This window comes from Babylonia areolata, chromosome 18 (assembly GCF_041734735.1).
Source record: "Babylonia areolata isolate BAREFJ2019XMU chromosome 18, ASM4173473v1, whole genome shotgun sequence".
Lineage (NCBI taxonomy): Eukaryota > Metazoa > Mollusca > Gastropoda > Neogastropoda > Buccinidae > Babylonia > Babylonia areolata.
In genome coordinates, this window is record NC_134893.1 from 23,534,337 (window position 1) to 23,551,836 (window position 17,500).

A 17,500-nucleotide genomic window follows, 5' to 3' on the forward strand; every position below is an offset into this window, starting at 1 on the left:
TCTGAGCGCGCTGGTTCGAATCACGGTTCAGCCGCCGATATTTTCTCCCCCTCCACTAGACCGTGAGTGGTGGTCTGGACACTAGTCATTCGGATGAGACAATAAACCGAGGTCCCGTGTGCAGCATGCACTTAGCCCACGTAAAAGAACCCACGGCAACAAAAGGGTTGTTCCTGGCAAAATTCTGTAGAAAAATCCACATCGATAGGAAAAACAAATCAAACTGCACGCAGGAAAAAATACAAAAAAATGGGTGGCGCTGAAGTGTAGCGACGCGCTCTCCCTGGGGAGAGCAGCCCGAATTTCACACAGAGATATCTGTTGTGATAAAAAGAAATACAAATACAAAAAAATCATGTAGAAAACTCCACTTTGAATAGTAAAGATAAACATGCAGACAGAAACAACAGCAACAACCAACAACAACACGAGTGGAGCTGTGATGTGACGACGCTCTATCCATGGGAAGAGCTGCCCCCTAATTTCACACAGAAATCTATGTTGTAATGCAACATATGATATATGATACTGTCATTTTCGCACCCGCTGGAGATGGACAAGAAAAATAAAGGGACCTGCCAAACCTGCGCTTCTCCGGAAAATGAAGCATGGCTTCACACACACACACACACACACACACACACACACACACACACACACACACACCGCCATACAAATTAATCGTCTTGCGCAAACAAGCCTTGAACGCCGCCAAAAGAAATTTCTTGTCATTTGCTGGGAACAGGGAAATTATTATCGTGTCTGTGGTCCTCATATTTCAACTTGAACTCAGCCATACTCGCCTTTAGATGCAAACAAGGGCTTTCTCACAGTGTGAAGTCTTGAGTACTGGCGTTTACTGCATAAAAAATAATAAATTAATTAAAAAAAAAAAAAAACCGGTATCGAAAGAACGTACGCACTTTTGGATCGCCATCAACCTACGCACCAACAAGACATATTTCTTTTGGCAGTAACGCCAAACATATACGGAAACTGTGCCAACATAGCTCAGACTACACAATAAGTATAGTTAAAGATTGAAGGAAAAACAACAACAACAAACAAACAAACAAAAACAACACACGCACGCACAAGAACAAACAAATGACAACAACAACAACCAAACCCCACACTCGTATGCGTTCCATTTTCACGCGTGCACACATACATACTCGAATGAACCTTTTTTGCAAAGGAGAGAGAGAGAGAGAGAGAGAGAGAGAGAGAGAGAGAGAGAGAGAGAGAGAGAGAGAGAGAGAGAGAGAGAGAGAGAGAGATCTGTTTGTGAAAGAGCGAAAGAGAGGGAGTGCAAGGACAGCAAAAGACTCAGATACACAGGTAAACGAACAGACACTTAGGTTCTCCTCTGTAATTTCTCCCGTTTCTATGAATCTCTCTCTCTCTCTCTCTCTCTCTCTCTCTCTGTCTGTCTGTCTCTCTGTCTCTGTCTCTGTCTCTCTCTCTCTCTTTCCACCAAGCTATATAATGATGAGAGGTCGCTGCATGAGACGAGCATGAAAGTTGCACGATAAGAGCGGCGCTCATTTGAGAAGACCCCTGGGCGGCCTGTGCCTGCATAAAAGTGCTGTTAGTACTCCTCGGTACAACACGCACACTGCCGGGACTTCACGCCTTAGGGAGGGAGGGAGGGAGAGAGGGAGGAATGGGAAAGAGAGGGGAAGGAGAGAGATGGAGGTTGAAAGAGACAGATAGAGAGACAGATAGAGAGACAGACAGACAGAAAGACAGATAGAGAGACAGACAGACAGAAAGACAGATAGAGAGACAGATAGAGAGACAGACAGATAGAGAGACAGATAGAGAGACAGACAGACTGAAAGACAGATAGAGAGACAGACAGAAAGACAGATAGAGAGACAGACAGACAGAAAGACAGATAGAGAGACAGACAGACAGACAGATAGAGAGACAGAAAGAGAGACAGACAGACAGACAGATAGAGAGACAGACAGACAGAAAGACAGATAGAGAGACAGACAGACAGAAAGACAGATAGAGAGACAGACAGACAGACAGAAAGACAGATAGAGAGACAGACAGACAGAAAGACAGATAGAGAGACAGACAGACAGATAGAGAGACAGAAAGAGAGACAGACAGACAGACAGATAGAGAGACAGACAGACAGAAAGACAGATAGAGAGACAGACAGACAGAAAGACAGATAGAGAGACAGACAGACAGACAGACAGAAAGACAAATAGAGAGACAGACAGACAGAAAGACAGATAGAGAGACAGATAGAGAGACAGACAGACAGACAGAAAGACAGATAGAGAGACAGACAGACAGACAGACAGACAGACAGAAAGACAGATAGAGAGAGAGACAGACGAAGAAACACAGAGAGAGAGAGATACAGAGACAGAAAGAGAACTGGAGAGTCACGCGCTTATGTTGCCGTCGACGTTTGGCTGTCAATGGTAACACGCCATCATTATCAACATAATCATCGTCATCATCACATATCATCAGCATCATCATCGTTATAGCTTTCGTCATATTTTCCATGCCTATCTGCTTTCCCGTCTGCCCACCGGTCCGAATATTTCCATTGTGTCTACCTATTTATTTATCTGTCAGTTTATCTTTGCACTTGTTTGTCTCTCCGCTTATCCGCTTATCCCTGAACACAGTTTTTCTCTTTCATCAAATAGGGTAGGTATGGGTAATTGCGAACGATCCAGTCGAAGCGATCAGTTCAACTTGTGTACTAAAAAAGATAAAATGTCGTGCGATAGTCAAACGTAGTTCTTTTGTTTTTGAAGGTTTACTCCGACTGGTTGCACCAGGAAAAGTTCGTCTGCTCATTCTTTTCAACGTTTTGTCGACGTTTGAAAATAGCAGGGGTGCCTGAGGGTAAATGCGAACGAGCAAGTCTAACTGCGAACGATGGCTTTGGGCAGGAGCAGGTCTCCAACTCATTAGACATAATATATTATTGGAACATCGCACCAGACTGTTGTATTGTTGGTTTTGATCACACTTGCACACAAACACACAAATAGGCATTTAAACACACACACCAAACACCGCACAAAAACACACCCTTTTGAGAGTGTTCAGTAAATGTGCAGCATCGTTCGCAAATAGACTGACGTCAAAATATCCTACTATCCTACAAACGATATTATTTTTTGCAGATTCCTGTCAAAACTGGCGTTCTGATCTGTCACCAATATGCTTCCTTAGATTTCCCCAGCACTGATAATGGACATTCAACATAATTATCCTATCAAATCAACAAGTCCTACAACTTGCTTCCCTTCATTTTAGAATTTTGAGAGTACGTCTGTAACCTTGGTCGGCAGTGGTGCACGAAGAGAAGAAATAGCGCGGAAAGAGCCAAAGATAGCTGACGTTTGACTGGTTCTTTGAAATGGATATTCATTAAGGTAATAGTAAAAGGTCGAAGCAGGCGTCGAATTGTGAAATGTAAACGTAAAGAACGCTCCGAAGTGGGGCGGTATACGAATCGTTCGCAATTACACGCTGTTCGCAATTATCCATACCTACTCAATAATCCAGACGACTCCGCGAAATAGAAAACAAAAAAAACAAAACAAAACAAAACAAAACAAACAAAAAAAACTTCCAACCTTGGAATTTTCAGTCGAGCCATCCTGCCTTTTAATTAAATATATCATATTCTTCTTGGCGGAAATAAGTTTTCTTGTGGCAAGGTGTAAGGCAGGGATAGAGGAAGCTTCAGGCGTGGCAGAATCGGTCAGGCGGCGTTGGTCTTCTGATCCAGTGGTCAGGGTTCGAACACCCCGTTTCGACCTGGTGTTGTGTCCTTGGGGGAAGCCGCTTTACTGCGATTTTTCTCACTCCACCCAGGTGTGAATCGGTTACCTGACTTGGCCTGGGGGAAGGGTTAAAACGGCGGAAGGAGTGGAGAGGATTGGGTTCCCCCCTCCCCCCTACGCCCCCCCCCCCCCCACACTCACACCCCCCTCCCACACACACCAATTTTGTTTTTATTGCACTGTATCTTATTGTATACGATCTGTAATGAATTGCACTACTATGTAGAGCCCAGACACATGAATATGAATTCAGTGCCAGAAAAAACACTGCCCCTATGGCCAGAAAAAAAACACTGCCCCCTATGGCCAGAAAAACACTGCCCCCTATGGCCGGAAAAACACTGCCCCCTATGGCCAGAAAAACACTGCCCCTATGGCCAGAAAAAAAACACTGCCCCCCATGGCCAGAAAAAACACTGCCCCCTATGGCCAGAAAAACACTGCCCCCTATGACCAGAAAAACACTGCCCCCTATGGCCAGAAAGACACTGCCCCTATAGCCAGAAAAAAACATTGCCCCCTATGGCCAGAAAAAACATTATCCCTATGGCCAGAAGAAACACTGCCCCCTATAGCCGGAAAGACACTGCCCCCTATGGCCGGAAAAACACTGTCCCCTATGGCCATAAAAGCACTGTCCTATGGTCAGAAAATCATTGTCACTATGCCAGAAAAACACTGCCCCCTATGGCTAGAAAAACACTGCTCCCTATGGCCGGAAAGACACTGCCCCTATGGCCAGAAAAGCACTGTCCTATGGTCAGAAAATCATTGTCACTATGCCAGAAAAACACTGCCCCCTATGGCTAGAAAAACACTGCTCCCTATGGTCAGAAAAACACTGACCCCTATGGCCAGAAAAACACTGTCCCCTATGGCCAGAAAAGCACTGTCCTATGGTCAGAAAAACATTGTCACTATGGCCAGAAAAACACTGCCCCCTATGGCCAGAAAAACACTGCCCCTATGGCCAGAAAAACACTGCCCCCTAAGACCAGAAAAAAACATTGCCCCCTATGGCCAGAAAACCGCTGCCCTATGGCCAGAAAAACACTGCCCCCTATGCCCAGAAAGACACTGCCCCTATTGCCAGAAAAAAACACTGCCCCCTATGGCCAGAAAGACACTGCCTCTATGGCCAGAAAAACACTGCCCCCTATTGCCAGAAACTACACTGCCACCTATGGCCAAGAAAACACTGTCCTCTATGGCCAGAAAAACACTGGCCCCTATGGTCAGAAAAAAACACTGCCCCCTATGGCCGGAAAGACGCTGCCCCTATGGCCAGAAAAACACTGCCCCCTATGGCCAGAAAAACACTGCCCCTATGGCCAGAAAAACACTGCCCCCTATGGCCAGAAAAACACTGCCCCCTATGGCCAGAAAAACACTGCCCCTATGGCCGGAAAGACGCTGCCCCTATGGCCAGAAAAACACTGCCCCCTATGGCCAGAAAAACACTGCCCCCTATGGCCAGAAAAACACTGCCCCCTATGGCCAGAAAAAAACATTGCCCCCTATGGCCAGAAAACCACTGTCCCCTATGGCCAGAAAAACACTGCCCCCTATGGCCAGAAAAACACTGCCCCTATTGCCAGAAAAAACACTGCCCCCTATGGCCAGAAAGACACTGCCCCTATGGTCAGAAAAACATTGCCCCTTATTGCCAGAAAAAAACACTGCCACCTATGGCCACAAAAACACTGTCCTATGGCTAGAAAAAACATTGTCCCCTATGGCCAGAAAAAACACTGCCCCCTATGGCCGGAAAGACGCTGCCCCTATGGCCAGAAAAACACTGGCCCCTATGGCCAGAAAAACACTGCCCATATGACCAGAAAAACACTACCCTCTATGGCCAGAAAAACACTGCCCCCCCATGGCTAGAAAAACACTGCCCCCTATGGCCAGAAAAACACTACCCCCTATGGTCAGAAAAAACACTACCCCCCATGGCCAGAAAAAACACTACCCCCTATGGTCAGAAAAACACTACCCGCCATGGCCAGAAAAAAACACTGCCCCCTATGGCCAGAAAAACACTACCCCCCATGGCCAGAAAAACACTACCCCCTATGGTCAGAAAAACACAGTCCTCTATGGCAAGAAAGACACTGTCCCTATGGCCAGAAAAACACTGCCCCCAATGGCCAGAAAAAAGCTATAGGGTCTTTTAGTCGTTGTAAAGGTGGGGAAGGGGAAACACTGGTGGTGGAAAGGTGGAGGGTCAGTGAGAACAAGACAAGACAAGACAAGACAAGACAAGACCAGACCAAGTCTTTATCAACAAGGGTAAAGCATAAACCTGTGTACCCTTTCCCAAGAAGTGACAAAAAAAGGAGAAAAAATAAGAGAGAGAGACAGAGAGAGAGAGAGAGAGAGGATATGGTTAACAAAGAAACCTGAAAACAGAAGTCCACGCTCATTAAGAGAGAGAGGGGGGTGGGGGGGGGGGGGGGGGGGTGAAGGTGGGATAAGTTAGAGATCCTCCTCTGACCGTCGTAAAAAGAAAGTAGATCGTTGTCATTGTCCTTCATTCTTACAAAGAAATAAACATACTAAATTAAATCTTTCTAAATTACAGGTTTTGGATTTTTTTCTAAAATTCAGATATCTTCTGGGCAGACGTCAAGAAATTTGATTACTTAAAAGAAAAAGAAAAAGAAAAAAATAAGCGCGCTTTTGCCAGAATTCTGAAGGTCTTGCACATTTTCACACATGCAAAAAAGAGGACGGGTATGAACAGCGTGAACGGGGGGTGGAGGCAGGGGGAAGGGGTTGAAGGGGGACGGGGGGTGGGGTGGGGGGCGGTACGGAAAGATGGCAGAAGATGCTGTCTGCAAAAGCTGACCTTGGTATGACTGGATCCAATGCAATAAGTGAAGCACTGTATGTGAGTTCATATGCCTTGTGTCTGCAATTTAAAAAAAAAAGAAAAAGAAAGGTGGACGAAAATAACGACACATCTGAACTCCATTATCAATAAACATAACAATGAAATAAAACAAATGAAAAATACAATACAACGAAATAAAATTAAATACGTTTTGAGCTGAGGTCGACGGTAGTGGAGCTAGCCCTTTGTCTTCGCCAGATTGTACAGGAAGAAACGAAACAAACACATCCACAAGCAATAGATAAGATAAAATAAAATAAAATAAAACAAAATGAACCTCAAATATCATACTCTCTCTCTGTCTGTCTGTCTGTCTGTCTCTGTCTCTCTCTCTGTCTGTCTGTCTGTCCCCCCTCTCTCTCTGTCTGTCTGTCTCCCCCTCTCTCTCTGTCTGTCTGTCTGTCTCTGTCTCTCTGTCTGTCTATCTGTCTGTCCCCCCTCTCTCTGTGTCTGTCTGTCTATCTATCTGTCTGTCTCCCCCCCTATCTCTGTCCGTCTGTCTATCTATCTGTCTGGCTCTCCCTCCCTCTCTCTCTGTCTGTCTGTATATGTATCTGTCTGTCTCTCCCCCATCTCTCTCTTTCTCTGTCTATCTATCTGTCTGTCTCTCACCCCTCTCTCTGTCTGTCTGTCTATCTGTCTCTCTCTCTCTCCCCTCTCCCTTCCTCCTCTCTCTCTCTGTCTCTCTGTCTCTCTCTCTCTCTCTCTCTCGCTTCATTCCCACCCTCCTCCTGTGGCAAACTAATTACGTACGTGAGTGCACCGAAAAGCAAGCGTGCGCGCGCGCGAGAGAGAGAGAGTACCAGATAAGAGGCACGGACCCTGCCATGCCCGGAGGTAGTACTATGGAAGCACCACCTATACCCTGCTGGGGGCACAGGGTGGTGGTGGTGGGAGCTGGGTGGCGGGGGGAGGAGGGGAGGGGAGAGGGAACTAACGAGACGGGAGGCGTGTAGCCCCCGATAACCAGGCCGACCCAGAGTTGTTGTTTTGTTGTTGTTGTTTTTGTTGTTTCCATAGACATACCCATGTGGAGTGATGGCCTAGAGGTAACGCGTCCGCCTAGGAAACGAGAGAATCTGAGCGCGCTGGATCGAATAGCGGCTCAACCGCCGATATTTTCTCCCCCTCCACTAGACCTTGAGTGGTGGTCTGGACGCTAGTCATTCGGATGAGACGATAAACCGAGGTCCCGTGTGCAGCAGGCACTTAGCGCACGTAAAAGAACCCACGGCAACAAAAGGGTTGTTCCTGGCAAAATTCTGTAGAAAAATCCACTTTGATAGGAAAAACAAATAAAACTGCACCCAGAAAAAAGAAAAAAGAAAAAAAAAAAGGGTGGCTCTGTAGTGTAGCGACGCGCTCTCCCTGGGGAGAGCAGCCCGAATTTCACACAGAGAAATCTGTTGTGATAAAAAGAAATACAAATACAAATACAAATACAAAATCCTTCCTTCCCGCCTTTACTTCCCCCACCTCTCCGCTTCTCCCAGTTCTCCCATCACTTTGTGACTTTTTTTTTTCTTTTTATTTTTTTTACCAACCAACATGCAATGCACGCTATGTAATGCTAGGGCGTAGGGTGCACTAATAAAGAAGATATATCATATGCGCGCAGACATTTAGACGTACATAGAAGCGCACGTACGTGCGAACACATGTGCACAAACACTGAGGCACACCGATGCTCACACACGCTCGCAAGCAACAACAACAACAACAACAACAACACACACACACACACACACACACACACACACACACACTATTTTCTTTCATTCTGCGTTCATGAACTACAACCCCCACGTTCACTATTATCTACGAGTGGGCTTTTACGTGTGTATGAACGTTTTTAAACGCCCCTGTCCCCACATTAGCATCTACGCTGTGATTTCGGGGTGTGCATAATGGGCATGTTCGTGTTTCCATAACCCACAAAAGTCTCAAAACGACTTAAAATGACTGTTACCTTTTGAAACTTCCTCGTGTCAATACAAGCAAGAACCTACGGTGAACGTTCTTTCTTATTTACTGCTCATCACATCTGGAACAATCTTCCTCATCATATCCGTGCATCTGATTCTATTTCTGCTTTTCGCTCATCACTAAAATTCATCTTTTTAAAACCTGTCTATAAACACTCTCAGCTTCCTTGTTCTCCAACACCATCCATGTCAGCTCACTTTGGATGTATGTAGAGTAGGAAAGGGAGAGAGAGAGTGTGTGTGTGTGGGGGGGGGGGGTGGGGGTTGAGAAAGAGTGGTCTTGAATGTTTTATGTAACTTGTAAATATTTTTCTTTCATGTAAAGCGCCCTGAGCTATAAGAGAGAAAGGGCGCTATAAAAATGTACATTATTATTAATATTATTATTATTATAAGACTGACAAATTGACATGGACTACAAGATCTTAAACATGTGTGTTTGACCTTTTGCATGTGTATAAACGCAGAGGGAATTTAGGCACTAGCTGGTCTGCACGCATTTTTTTTCTTTTACCTGGGAGATGGGGAAAAATCTCCACCTCTTACTCACCACTAGCGCCAGACACCGGAATGGAACACAGAATCTTCAGAATAAAAGTCCATCACCCTAACCTCTCAGCTATTGTGCCCTCCATCAAAGAAGACCATATGACGAGTTAATGAGATGAATTAATCATCAATGAGTTGATCATCAATGAGTTGATTATCAAGGAGTTGACAATCAAAGAGTTAATCACCAAGGAGTTAATCAACAACGAGTTAATCATTAAGTGGTTAATTATCGAGGAGGTAATCATCGATCTAATCATCAAAGAGCCAACCGAACCAATGAGCTATTTATCAAGGAGATAATCAGTAAGCAGTTAATCATCAAGGAGTTAATTGTCAAGAAGCAATCATCAAGAAGTTAGTTAATAATTGAGGAGTTAACCATCAAGAAGAAGTAAATCACCAATGAGTTAATCATGATGATGAATCAGTCATCAGTGGTAAAGTGTAGACGTGGGTGTGCCTGTTCCTGTTGTCAGTGTAGTGTTTGTTGTTGAGGGTGTTGTGTAGAGGGGAGGGCAGAAAGAAGGAGGGTGGCTTGTCGCGGCACGTATTGTCGCCCCTGCATAGACTGGTCCGTCGACGTCAGTATTGCTGCCAGCGACAAATCCACGCGGGGAAGGGGGTGGGGGGGGGGGGAGGGGGTGGGTGGGGGGGGGGGGGGGGGGGCGACAATACATGCCCGCAACAGGCCTGCTTGTACAGGTGTTTGCAGTTGGAGTTTTTTGCACTGTTTGGATTGAATGTGGGTTAATTATGGAGCTTCTTCTTCTTCTTCTTCTTCTTCGTTCGTGGGCTGCAACTCCCACATTCACTCGTATGTACCCACGAGTGGGTTTTTTTTTTTTTTTTTTTTTACGTGTACGACCAGTTTCACCCCGCCATGAAGGCAGCCATACTCCGCTTTCAGGGGGGTGAGGGTGGGGGATGGGGGGTGGGGGATGGGGGGCGTCTAATGGAGTTGATTATTGAAACAGCAACTCACGTCCAGCAAGAGCCGCACGACCTCCGTCTTGCCGCACAGCGCCGCTTCGTGCAGGCACGTACCGTGAAGGGTCAGCCGGTTGATGTTCATCCCGCACTCTATCAGCAGTCTGCACCAGCACACACAGGGAGGGACGGGGGATGTGGGGGGGGGGGGATGGGGGGGGAGTTTGAGGGTGGGGGGGGCAGGCCCCCGAAAAAACTTTATTTAGAGAGATAAAAAGAAAAACAACCACACACACAATAACGCACGCCCGCATGCGCTGACGCAAATACGCGTGCGCGTGCGCGTGCACACACACACACACACACACACACACACATACACACACACACACACACACACACACATATATATATATATATATATATATATATATATATATATATATATATATATATATATATATATATATATACATACATACTCACATGCGCGTACATGATATATACTTGAAACGCACGCGCAAACACACACACACACACACACACACACACACACACACACACACACATGTACACATACATATTTATACAAGCACACACACACACACACACACACACACACACACACACACACACACACACACACACACACACACACACACACACACACACACACACACACACACCACCACCACCACCACCACCACCAGCAACAACAACAAAAGCAACAACCTGTGAGTTTTCCGCTTTTACTGGCTGTAGTTCCCACCTTCACTCCAAAGTTAGAGCTCTTACGTCTTACGTGTATAGCTGTTGTTGTTTTTTCCGCCATACAGATAGCTTTAGACCTTTTTCGGGGCTGTGCGTGCTGGAAATGTTCGTGTTCCCATTAAACCACACAGATTGCGGGATCTTTAACGTGCGTGTTTGGTCTTCTGCATGTGTACACACACACACACACACACACACAAAGGGGGTTAAGGTACTATCAGGGTCAGGGCATCAGTTGACATGAAAGAACAGTTACAGGGTTTGCACGTCAGCTTTCGTGGGGGACCTTTCGTCGCTTGCAGAGCGAGAAGTAGGTCACATGACGTCATGGGCAGCCACGCAACCGTAACTGTCTTGCCTGTGTTTGTGCTGCCTTTGTTCGGACGATTATTCGGCAGAGTTTATACATGGATCATTCCGAATACGTAATGGCAGATATGTGACAAGAATCACGCACAGAGTAAACACAGAAGAAGACTAAAATAAACAATGTGTGTAATCCTTTCGTTAGGACAGCGATTTTCACGACTACTGCTCCACTTTCCTCGTGGAAAAAAAAATCGTTTCGATTCCTTTCGTCTCGTCCACCCCGGGCCTACCTGATGACGTCGCTGTGTCCGTTCTTGGCGGCCAGGTGCAGGCAGGTGGTCCGGTTGTTGTCCAGGGTGTCGATGGGGCTGTCTTCCAGCAGCTTCTCGCACAGGTTGCTCTTCAGCAGCTGTTCCACTACCTGGATACCACAATAATGATGAAGATACTATGCACTGGCGAGCGCGTATTTGAACCTAGCAAATAAAAATGGATCATAAAACAAACAAGCAAATAGACGAACAATACAACAAAGAAAATTGAGGAAACTCAAGTTCTCTGCAGTTTTGGACGTACCGGGTCATCAACAAACACATTTTTCCCCAGTGGTTTTCTTGTATTCACACAGACCTGAACCTGTACCTGTGTGGGACCCGCACAAAAAAAGAAAAGAAATTGCACATGAGAGCGCCTTTTAGAACACACACACACACACACACACACACTCCACACCAAAAAACAAAAACAAACAAACAAGATGGCACTCAATATGATGAGCTAATTTTTTGGAGGTATCGGATCCCCAGCAAATACATTTCCCCCAGTGTTTTCCCTGTACTCACACAACACTGAATCTGCGAGGGACCGACGGACCATTCAGAACAAACACATGGTTTCCTCGGTGCTTTTTCGACTGTGTGCACATGTCAAATGATCGGCATAAGGACGGGCCCGGCGCTTCCCTTTTTGTGGAAGTGTCTGGGTTTGTTCCAATGTACCTTTTATTTACCTGTGTGCTAGCTGAATCGGTAGCGTAAACAGCATTAACTTGAAGTTGTGTACCTTGTGAATGGAGAGAGTTACCACCCATTACTATTTGTTAATCATTATATCTCCTGGCCTCATAGCTTATTAATTTCAACCACCGAGGCAACCATGTGTATTGTCCGTGTGTTCTGTATGGCTTGTTCAGGATTAAAGAGGCTGCGCCAGTCTTGAATAAAGGCTAATTTGTGTTTGCGCATTTCTTCTGTCTTTGCTGCTGTGTGCACATGTCAAGTGATCGGTACAAGGACAGGCCCGGCGCTTCCCTTTTTGAGGCAGTGTCTGGGTTTGTTCCAATGTACCTTTCATTTACCTGTGTGCTAGCTGAATCGGTAGCGTAAACAGCATTAACTTGAAGTTGTGTACCTTGTGAATGGAGAGAGTTACCATCCATTACTATTTGTGTTACACACACACACACACACACACACACACACACACACACACATATATATATATATATATATATATATATATATATATATATACTTTCAGAAACATTTTCAGATGGCAGATTACTTCAAAAACACAAGAAGAAACTTGAAGATGAAAAAAAAGAAAAAAAAAAAGACGAAAGAGACAAATTAATGACGGCTGACAAACAAACCAAGGAAATTACACAAATGTGAAAGAAACAACGGTAGGGCTGCACTTCATGTCGATAAGCTGTCCTTGGACAGTTCTAGAATCATTTCTGAAACAAGCACATATAAAGAGCAAAAATTGCGTACCGGATCTCCGTTCAAATATCAGGTTCATTCGCGATGAAGAAAAGTTATTTCCCTCGTTCCCGTTCTTCTCCACCCCGAAATGCATTTCACTTCATCACTGATTCACACGACAATCTTTCGAGAGCGATGAATGTGCCTTGTTCTAGCTCCAGAAACCAAGAAGATTAGGACTAAAGATATACCTGTGTGTGTGTGTGTGTGTGTGTGTGTAGCGCTGCTGATCTGAATAGAACGGACAGCATTTGAGTGGCCTCCTGACGGTTGTCTGACACCCCTTTGTATTATGGTGAAATAATTCTTGGGACTACCATTATTTTCAACTGATCAGAAGCCCCGATTGGTCATTAGCAATGTCTGTCTGGTATCGAGAAATTATGGGTGAATAATCGTCTTGAAAACTTTCTGGGGTGATCGGTCATTAGTTAAGAGAAATATTCTGGTGACGATCCTCATGGGCATCCATGGCCAACACTTTTGGGGAGTTGTATTTGTGTTGCTTTTTATTTCATAAAGATGACGAAGGGAGATTTCTATTTCTTTTTTATTGAGGGAAACAATCGAATTTGATAACTGTGCCCCGCTGACGGAGCGAAGGAAGTGCACTATGAAATATTATCACTCGCTTGCGGATGTGATCTGTCAGTCTCTTAACGACCCTGGGTGAATTCCAACAAGCACGGCAGCAGTCTCCGAGACGGCACTGACAAATAACTTGCTCCTGTTTATCACTTCCTCCTTCTCCTTGATATTATCTGGAGATGGAAAGTTGACGTGCTGTGTTGACGGCGGAGTGGGTAACGACTGGGTGAGTTAGTTGTGTGTACTGTCTGCCTGCAGTGGATAAGGTTCCGATACGTGAAGGCATGGTGAGGACTGGGCGGGGCAAGTTTCACTCTCTCTCTTATCAGCTCCTCTGTTGGCGTCCACGTGGTGAAATCTTAGGATTGATAGCTTATTTTTCTGCATTTGTTTGTTTTCCTTCGGAATTCAGACTTTTGTTTCTTCTTTCTTTCTTTCTTTTCTAACCTCTCTCTCTCTCTTTTCAGCGGGCCTTTTTTTTTCTATCTTCTTTTTATTCACCCTCCCTTCCCCTTTAAATCTTCTCTCTTTGTTTCTTCCTTCCTTTCTCCCATTCTATTTGATGGCTTATCCCTTCCTCCGCATTATCTTTCGTTTTCTGTCTACACTTCCTTCTTTTATATCTTTTCTTATTTACAAATTTTGCCAGTCACGTTTGATTCTTTAAAACAAAAAGCAAAACAACAACAACAACAACAACAAAAGATACATTGAGCTGACAAGCATTCCAAGCTTTAATCCACCTACAAGTAAACGTACTAGTGCTGGGTTGTCCAGCCCAAACGGTTCCAAGTCTCGAAGAACTATTCCACCGCAAGAGACAGGAGGGGGGTCACGCAGACACATTGATTTTATCTCCATCACGGACATGGACCCTTCAGGTCTTAAGATGCCTGCGATTCTTACCACAGCTGCTTCCTATAGCGAAGCTGACAGTGGGTATACTATAGGACGGGGCGTGTGTGGTGTGTCATTAATTTTGTTAATGGATTGCCGTTCGGCACTGTGTGGTTGCAGTAGGCGTTAGTTGGAGGTAGTGGGCGTCCGGTGTGTAGCAGTGGGGGGTGGAGTGGTGGAAGAGAGGGGGCTATGTGGTGTGTCATTATCAATGACTGCCGCAGTTTGCTGTTGGTATGTTTGCAGTTGACAATAATCTATGAAGACATGCAGAATTGCATGTTAGTTGGGCAATTCGAAATGATCCCGACTTCACAGAGGCCGCATTCATAGTATCGGGTGCTCACAAGTGGAGTGATGGCCTAGAGGTAACGCGTCCGCCTAGGAGGCGAGGGAATCTGAGCGCTCTGGTTGGAAACACGGCTCAGCCGCCGATATTTTCTCCCCCTCCACTAAACTTTGGGTGGTGGTCTGGACGCTAGTCACTCGGATGAGAAAATAAACCTAGGTCCCGTGTGCAGCATGCACTTAGTGCACGTAAAAGAACCCACGGTAACAAAGGGGTTGTTCCTGGCAAAATTCTGTCGAAAAATCCACTTCGATAGGAAAAACAAATAAAACTGCACGCAGGAAAAAATACCAGAAAAGAAAAAAGAAAAAAGGAGGCGCTGTAGCGTAGCGACGCGCTCTCCCTGGGGAGAGCAGCCCGAATTTCACACCGAGAAATCTGTTGTGATAAAACGAAATACAAATACAAATACACAACATACAGTCATTCATGAAGATACATTCGTATCTCCGGCCTTTGCCATTTAACTGAAATGAGCTGTTTCGAATCCACTTGAAGGTTTCCCCATGGTACTGCAGAGAAATCAGACACGTCATTAAGATTTTCTCAGGAAACTGCAGAGAAATCAGACACGTCATTAAGGATTTCCTCAGGAAACTGCAGAGAAATCAGACACGTCGTTAAGGATTTCCTCAGGAAACTGCAGAGAAATCAGACACGTCATTAAGGATTTCCTCAGGAAACTGTAGAGAAATCAGACACGTCATTAAGGATTTCCTCAGGAAACTGCAGAGAAATCAGACACGTCATTAAGGATTTCCTCAGGAAACTGCAGAGAAATCAGACACGTCACTAAGGATTTTCTCAGGAAATTGAGGAGAAATCAGACACGTCACTCAGGGTTTCTTCGGGGAAATGAAGAGAAATCAGACACGTCACTCAGGGTTTCCTCAGGAAACTGCAGAGAAATCAGACACGTCACTAAGGATTTCCTCAGGAAACTGCAGATAAATCAGACACGTCACTCAGTGTTTCCTCAGGAAACTGCAGAGAAATCAGACACGTCACTCAGGGTATAATCAGGAAACTGCAGAGAAATCAGACACGTCACTCAGGGTTTCCTCAGGAAACTGCAGAGAAATCAGACACGTCACTAAGGATTTTCTCAGGAAACTGCAGAGAAATCAGACACGTCATTAAGGATTTTCTCAGGAAACTGCAGAGAAATCAGACACGTTACTCAGGGTTTCCTCAGGAAACTGCAGAGGAATCAGACACGTCACTAAGGATTTTCTCAGGAAACTGCAGAGAAATCAGACACGTCACTAAGGATTTTCTCAGGAAACTGCAGAGAAATCAGAAACGTCACTCAGGGTTTCCTCAGGAAACTGCAGAGGAATCAGACACGTCACTAAGGATTTTCTCAGGAAACTACAGAGAAATCAGACACGTCACTAAGGATTTTCTCAGGAAACTGCAGAGAAATCAGACACGTCATTAAGGATGTTCTCAGGAAACTGCAGAGAAATCAGGCACGTCACTAAGGATTTCCTTAGGAAACTGCAGAGAAATCAGACACGTCACTAAGGATTTTTTCAGGAAACTGCAGAGAAATCAGACACGTCATTAAGGATTTTCTCAGGAAACTGCAGAAAAATCAGAAACGTCACTCAGGGTTTCCTCAGGAAACTGCAGAGAAATCAGACACGTCATTAAGGATTTTCTCAGGAAACTGCAGAGAAATCAGACACGTCATTAAGGATTTTCTCAGGAAACTGCAGAGAAATCAGAAACGTCACTCAGGGTTTCCTCAGGAAACTGCAGAGGAATCAGACACGTCACTAAGGATTTTCTCAGGAAACTGCAGAAAAATCAGATACGTCACTAAGGATTTCTTCGGGAAATTGAGGAGAAATCAGACACGTTACTCAGGGTTTCTTCAGGGAATTGAGGAGAAATCAGACACGTCACTCAGGGTTTCTTCGGGAAATTGAGGAGAAATCAGACACGTCACTAAGGGTTTCTTCGGGAAATTGAGGAGAAATCAGACACGTCACTAAGGGTTTCTTCGGGAAATTGAGGAGAAATCAGACACGTCACTAAGGGTTTCTTCGGGAAATTGAGGAGAAATCAGACACGTCAGTAAGGGTTTCTTCGGGGGATTGAGGAGAAATCAGACACGTCACTAAGGGTTTCTTCGGGAAATTGAGGAGAAATCAGACACGTCACTAAGGGTTTCTTCGGGAAATTGAGGAGAAATCAGACACGTCACTAAGGGTTTCTTGGGGAAATTGAGGAGAAATCAGACACGTCACTAAGGGTTTCTTGGGGAAATTGAGGAGAAATCAGACACGTCAGTAAGGGTTTCTTCGGGGGATTGAGGAGAAATCAGACACGTCAATCATGGTTTTCTCGGGAAACTGCAGACAAATCAGACACGTCACTAAGGGTTTCCTCGGAAAACCATGCAGACAAATCAGACACGTCACTCCAGATTTCATCAGGAACGTCAAAGAAATCAGGTAAGTCAGCTAGGTTTTCCTCGGGAGGTTTCAGAGAAATCAGACCCCTGTGACGTGTGAAATCCTTAGTGACGTGTCTAATTTTTCTTTGCGGTTTTCTGGTGAGGCTGATATGTAACAGTCGAAAGTCTGAGGAAAAAAAACAAAACAAAACAAAAAAATCAA

General features: G+C 45.1%; 1 protein-coding gene across 7 annotated transcripts in view; it reads right to left on the reverse strand.

Annotated features, from left to right (window-relative positions):
• Positions 1-17,500, reverse strand: part of LOC143292578 (uncharacterized) — a 419,765-nt gene that overhangs the window by 245,095 nt on the left and 157,170 nt on the right. For all 7 annotated transcript variants that reach the window (XM_076603006.1, XM_076603009.1, XM_076603005.1 and 4 more), the window contains exons 7-8: positions 11,564-11,694; positions 10,249-10,357 (exon numbers count right to left, since the gene is read on the reverse strand). In XM_076603006.1, coding sequence (XP_076459121.1) covers positions 10,249-10,357; positions 11,564-11,694 — 240 coding nt within the window. The remainder of the gene's footprint in view (positions 1-10,248; positions 10,358-11,563; positions 11,695-17,500) is intronic.